We start from the raw sequence: 6,973 nt of genomic DNA on the forward strand, positions 1-6,973 counted from the left end.
CCCAGCCGCTCCCTGCCATTCCCTGGCTGAGCTCCAGCAGCTCCACACCCTCAGTTCCGATAACTTGGACGTGCGGGATGTTCCCGGGTGTTTTGGGATGGAGACAGCTCCGTGCTGGAGATCAGCATTCCCAGGGAATGTTGTGCCGGGAAAACGTTGGGAAAACAACCTTGAGCAGTGGCTGGGGGAGGCTCCGTTGATAATTTTCCCTCCTTGTGTTCCACAACCTTATCCTGGTTTTTGGAGCAGCCTTGGGAACAAGGATAATAACAGAGAAATCGCTCAGGCTGTTCCAGGGAAAGTTTTCCACAGGATTTTAGGAATATTTTCTTCCCCAAATCGGTGTAAAATATCCCAATTATTAATCCAAACAAACTCAGAATTCCCTAAGGAGGAGGAGGAGGATGGGGAATTCTCTGTGCCCACTGCAGGTGGAAAAGAAAAATCAACCAAACCTGGAAGCAAAAACTGAACCTGGGACTGGGATTTAGGGTGGGAATTCCGAGCTGGGAGAGCCTGGGATTGGGAACGACTTCCCTGATGGGTTTTTTTGGGATTTGCCCTTTGGATTTCTGCCTCGGGTGGGATTTTTGGGAATTAACCCCTGGACCGTGGCTTTCCCCCGTCCTCTGGAAAGGGAATAAACTCTTGGCCCTGCTGGGATGTAATTCCAGCTTTTTTTGTTTGTTTGTTTGTTTTTTCCTGGGGAATCCAAACCCTTCTGGGAGTTCCCCTGGTTTTTTCCTGAATTCAAAGCTTGTCTTTGTGGGTTTTTCTTTTTCCATGGAATTATTTGTGGGTTTTTTTTTTCCCCCATGGAAATCCATGGAACTTCCATGGAATTCTTTGTGGGGTTTTTTCCCCATGGAATTTCCATGGAATTATTTGTGGTTTTTTTTTTTCCCCATGGAAATCCATGGAATTTCCATGGAATTCTTTGTGAATTTTTTCTTTTTTCCCCATGGAATTCCCATGGAATCCTTTGTGGATTTTTTTTCCCCATGGAAAACTATTGAATTTCCATGAAATTCTTTGTGAATCTTTTCTTTTTTCCCCATGGAATTCCCATGGAATCCTTTGTGGATTTTTTTTCCCCATGGAAAACTATTGAATTTCCATGAAATTCTTTGTGAATCTTTTCTTTTTTCCCCATGGAATTCCCATGGAATCCTTTGTGGATTTTTTTTCCCCATGGAAAACTATTGAATTTCCATGAAATTCTTTGTGAATCTTTTCTTTTTTCCCCATGGAATTCCCATGGAATCCTTTGTGGATTTTTTTTCCCCATGGAAAACTATTGAATTTCCATGAAATTCTTTGTGAATCTTTTCTTTTTTCCCCATGGAATTCCCATGGAATCCTTTGTGGATTTTTTTTCCCCATGGAAAACTATTGAATTTCCATGAAATTCTTTGTGAATCTTTTCTTTTTTCCCCATGGAATTCCCATGGAATCCTTTGTGGATTTTTTTTCCCCATGGAAAACTATTGAATTTCCATGAAATTCTTTGTGAATCTTTTCTTTTTTCCCCATGGAATTCCCATGGAATCCTTTGTGGATTTTTTTTCCCCATGGAAAACTATTGAATTTCCATGAAATTCTTTGTGAATCTTTTCTTTTTTCCCCATGGAATTCCCATGGAATCCTTTGTGGATTTTTTTTCCCCATGGAAAACTATTGAATTTCCATGAAATTCTTTGTGAATCTTTTCTTTTTTCCCCATGGAATTCCCATGGAATCCTTTGTGGATTTTTTTTCCCCATGGAAAACTATTGAATTTCCATGAAATTCTTTGTGAATCTTTTCTTTTTTCCCCATGGAATTCCCATGGAATCCTTTGTGGATTTTTTTTCCCCATGGAAAACTATTGAATTTCCATGAAATTCTTTGTGAATCTTTTCTTTTTTCCCCATGGAATTCCCATGGAATCCTTTGTGGATTTTTTTTCCCCATGGAAAACTATTGAATTTCCATGAAATTCTTTGTGAATCTTTTCTTTTTTCCCCATGGAATTCCAGCGCCTGGAGAGGAAACTCCGTCAGATGAAGGGCATTTACCACCTGAACCAGGTGAAGCTGGAATACAACCTGGACGTGCTCCGGCAGCTGGACGTGGAAAATTCCACGCTCCGATCCCTGCAGAAAAGGAAAATCAACCGGTAAAACCCGTCCCGGGGAATCCCATCCCGTTCCAAAGCTTTTCCCACAGCCGGGACATCCCCAAATCCCGGGCTCTCCGTCCCGTCCCAGATTCCGGACCACCCTGGAACTGCTGAAGGACAAAATGGCCAAGCAGGAGGCGAAATTCCAAGAGGAAAAGCAGAGCCTGGAATCGGAGCTGGAGCGGGTGGTGGGGCAGTTCCAGGAGACGCGGGACCGGATGAGGTGGGAAGCGCTTGGAATTCCGACCCGGTGGGGATCCCTTCCTGTGGAAAATGTGTATTTTATTGCTGGCTTTTCGCAAATATTAATTTTATTATTGTCTTTTCGCAAATATTGATATGAAAAATATTAAAAATATGAAATATTAAAATCAATATTATAGGTGTTATGTTAGAAAGTTATGCTGTATTAATTTTTTAAGCAATGTGTTAAATATATATAAATATATAATATTATAATAAATATAATTATTTATTTTTACAATTTTATTACAATTTATTGTCCTGAATCCTATTTTTATTACAATTTTATTACAAATTTTATTACAATTTTATGCCCTAAATCCTAATTGTCCAAATTTTTTATTTCTCTGATTTCATTATTTATTTTTACAATTTTATTACAATTTATTGTCCTGAATCCTATTTTTATTACAATTTTATTACAAATTTTATTACAATTTTATGCCCTAAATCCTAATTGTCCAAATTTTTTATTTCTCTGATTTCATTATTTATTTTTACAATTTTATTACAATTTTATTATCCTAATCCTATTACAATTCTATTACAAATTTTATTACAATTACATTACCCTTATTCCCAACAGTCCAAATTTTTATGACTTCAATTATATTATTTATTTTTCCAATTTTATCACTATTAAAGCTTTGAAATTAAAAAAAAAAATAAAAGTTTGTGATTTTTTTCCATTTTTCCAGGCTTCTGATGCGCAGCAGCGCCGAGAGATTCCGGCAGGTTTGGATCAGGAACGAGGAATTTGATTATAATTTCATTACCCTAAATCCTGATGATCCACATTTTTATACTCTAATTTTATTGCTATTTATTTATTTTTTTACTCTAATTTTATCGCTATTTTTCCAATTTTATTACTAATAAACTTTTAAAATTTAAAAAAAATAACATTTGGGATTTTTTTCCATTTTTCCAGGCTTCTGATGCGCAGCAGCGCCGAGAGGTTCCCGCAGGTTTGGATCAGGAACGAGGAATTTTATTACAATTTCATTACTCTAAATCCTGATTATCCACATTTTTATTTATTTTTTTACTCTAATTTTATCGCTATTTTTCCAATTTTATTACTAATAAACTTTTAAAATTTAAAAAAAATAACATTTGGGATTTTTTTCCATTTTTCCAGGCTTCTGATGCGCAGCAGCGCCGAGAGGTTCCCGCAGGTTTGGATCAGGAACGAGGAATTTTATTACAATTTCATTACTCTAAATCCTGATTATCCACATTTTTATTTATTTTTTTACTCTAATTTTATCGCTATTTTTCCAATTTTATTACTAATAAACTTTTAAAATTTAAAAAAAATAACATTTGGGATTTTTTTCCATTTTTCCAGGCTTCTGATGCGCAGCAGCGCCGAGAGGTTCCCGCAGGTTTGGATCAGGAACGAGGAATTTTATTACAATTTCATTACTCTAAATCCTGATTATCCACATTTTTATTTATTTTTTTACTCTAATTTTATCGCTATTTTTCCAATTTTATTACTAATAAACTTTTAAAATTTAAAAAAAATAACATTTGGGATTTTTTTCCATTTTTCCAGGCTTCTGATGCGCAGCAGCGCCGAGAGGTTCCCGCAGGTTTGGATCAGGAACGAGGAATTTTATTACAATTTCATTACTCTAAATCCTGATTATCCACATTTTTATTTATTTTTTTACTCTAATTTTATCGCTATTTTTCCAATTTTATTACTAATAAACTTTTAAAATTTAAAAAAAATAACATTTGGGATTTTTTTCCATTTTTCCAGGCTTCTGATGCGCAGCAGCGCCGAGAGGTTCCCGCAGGTTTGGATCAGGAACGAGGAATTTTATTACAATTTCATTACTCTAAATCCTGATTATCCACATTTTTATTTATTTTTTTACTCTAATTTTATCGCTATTTTTCCAATTTTATTACTAATAAACTTTTAAAATTTAAAAAAAATAACATTTGGGATTTTTTTCCATTTTTCCAGGCTTCTGATGCGCAGCAGCGCCGAGAGGTTCCCGCAGGTTTGGATCAGGAACGAGGAATTTTATTACAATTTCATTACTCTAAATCCTGATTATCCACATTTTTATTTATTTTTTTACTCTAATTTTATCGCTATTTTTCCAATTTTATTACTAATAAACTTTTAAAATTTAAAAAAAATAACATTTGGGATTTTTTTCCATTTTTCCAGGCTTCTGATGCGCAGCAGCGCCGAGAGGTTCCGGCAGGTTTGGATCGTGAACGAGGAATTTTATTACAATTTCATTACCTTAAATCCTGATGATCCACATTTTTATTTATTTTTATACTCTAATTTTATCGCTATTTTTCCAATTTTATTACTAATAAACTTTTAAAATTTAAAAAAAATAACATTTGGGATTTTTTTCCATTTTTCCAGGCTTCTGATGCGCAGCAGCGCCGAGAGGTTCCCGCAGGTTTGGATCGTGAACGAGGAATTTTATTACAATTTCATTACCCTAAATCCTGATGGTCCAAATTTTTATTACTCTAATTTTATCGCTATTTTTCCAATTTTATTACTAATAAATTTTAAAATTTAAAAAAAATAACATTTGGGATTTTTTTTTTTCCATTTTTCCAGGCTTCTGATGCGCAGCAGCACCGAGAGATTCCGGCAGGTTTGGATCGTGAACGAGGAATTTTATTACAATTTCATTACCCTAAATCTTGATGGTCCACATTTTTATTTATTTTTATACTCTGATTTTATAGCTATTTTTCCAGTTTTATTACTATTAAACTTTTAAAATTTAAAAAAAAAGATCGATTGGGATTTTTTTCCATTTTTCCAGGCATCTGATGCGCAGCTGCACCAAGAGGTTCCGGCAGGTTTGGATCGTGAACGAGGAATTTGATTACAATTTCATTACCCTAAATCCTGATGATCCACATTTTTATTACTCTAATTTTATCGCTATTTTTCCAATTTTATTACTAATAAACTTTTAAAATTTAAAAAAAAATAACATTTGGGATTTTTTTTCCCAATTTTCCAGGCTTCTGATGCGCAGCAGCGCCGAGAGGTTCCGGCAGGTTTGGATCGTGAACGAGGAATTTTATTACAATTTCATTACCTTAAATCCTGATGATCCACATTTTTATTTATTTTTATACTCTAATTTTATCGCTATTTTTCCAATTTTATTACTAATAAACTTTTAAAATTTAAAAAAAATAACATTTGGGATTTTTTTCCATTTTTCCAGGCTTCTGATGCGCAGCAGCGCCGAGAGGTTCCCGCAGGTTTGGATCAGGAACGAGGAATTTTATTACAATTTCATTACTCTAAATCCTGATTATCCACATTTTTATTTATTTTTTTACTCTAATTTTATCGCTATTTTTCCAATTTTATTACTAATAAACTTTTAAAATTTAAAAAAAATAACATTTGGGATTTTTTTCCATTTTTCCAGGCTTCTGATGCGCAGCAGCACCGAGAGATTCCGGCAGGTTTGGATCAGGAACGAGGAATTTTATTACAATTTTATTACAATTTTATTATTCTAAATCCTGATTGTCCAAATTTTTATTACTCTAATTTTATTCCTATCTTTATAACTGTTTTATTACTATTTTTGTAACCATTTCATTACTATTCTTTTGACCATTTTATTGCTATTAAACTTTTAAAATTTAAAAAAAGATCGATTGGAATTGTTTTCCATTTTTCCAGGCATCTGATGCGCAGCTGCACCAAGAGGTTCCGGCAGGTTTGGATCGTGAACGAGGAATTTGATTACAATTTCATTACCCTAAATCCTGATTATCCACATTTTTATTACTCTAATTTTATCGCTATTTTTCCAATTTTATTACTAATAAACTTTTAAAATTTAAAAAAAATAACAATTTGGATAAAAAAGATCGATTGGAATTGTTTTCCATTTTTCCAGGCATCTGATGCGCAGCTGCACCAAGAGGTTCCGGCAGGTTTGGATCGTGAACGAGGAAGAGGCCAAAGCGCTGATCCGGGAGGTGCTGGACGCCGATCGGATCATCCACGTGCAGCAGCTGGGAATGCCGTGGGAAGAGCCTCCGCTGTGGTTCATGGACAACGTGGGGCCCCTGGGACGCAGCCAGGAGAAGAGGGACGCCATGGAGCTGGCCACCAAGCTCCTGGAAGGTGGGAATCCGTAAATTCCTCGGGATTTTCCTCCTTGGAAACGTTCCTGTGTCCCGCCAATCCTTGGGATTTTCCAGGAGTCGCCACCATTGAGTTGTGTCATTCCAAGGGATATTCCCACTGGTTTTTCCCAGTTTTCCCAGGAAGCAGCTCTCATCCCAGGAGCTTTGTTTCCCAGGGATTCCCACGATTTGGGAGCTTGCTCCACTTGGGATTTTCCAGGAGTCTCCATCCCTGAGTTGGCTCATTCCAAGGGATATTCCCGATGTGGTTTTCCCGGTTTTCCCAAGAAGCTGCTGTGATCCCGGGAGCTTTGTTTTCCAGGGATTCCCACGGTTTGGGATCTTGCTCCACTTGGAACTTTCCAGGAATTGCCATCCCTGAGCTGTGTCATTCCAAGGGATATTCCCACTGGTTTT

At 35.8% G+C, this 6,973-nt stretch overlaps 2 protein-coding genes across 2 annotated transcripts in view; both read left to right on the plus strand.

Moving 5' to 3' along the window:
- Positions 1-2,018: 2,018 nt before the first annotated feature.
- LOC115949041 (dynein regulatory complex protein 1-like) lies at positions 2,019-6,167 on the plus strand (the record flags this gene model as incomplete). Its single annotated transcript, XM_031065241.1, has 4 exons — positions 2,019-2,158; positions 2,250-2,384; positions 4,596-4,725; positions 6,105-6,167. Coding segments are annotated over 4 exons (468 nt in total), but the record flags the coding sequence as incomplete, so codon positions are not given.
- Positions 6,168-6,328: 161 nt separating this feature from the next.
- The window catches only part of LOC115949039 (dynein regulatory complex protein 1-like), a 6,841-nt gene continuing 6,196 nt past the window's right edge, over positions 6,329-6,973 (plus strand). Inside the window, exon 1 of the mRNA XM_031065240.1 lies at positions 6,329-6,554. Coding sequence (XP_030921100.1) covers positions 6,332-6,554 — 223 coding nt within the window. The 5' untranslated portion in view covers positions 6,329-6,331. The remainder of the gene's footprint in view (positions 6,555-6,973) is intronic.

This window comes from Geospiza fortis, unplaced genomic scaffold (genome assembly GCF_000277835.1).
Source record: "Geospiza fortis unplaced genomic scaffold, GeoFor_1.0 scaffold355, whole genome shotgun sequence".
Taxonomy (NCBI): domain Eukaryota; kingdom Metazoa; phylum Chordata; class Aves; order Passeriformes; family Thraupidae; genus Geospiza; species Geospiza fortis.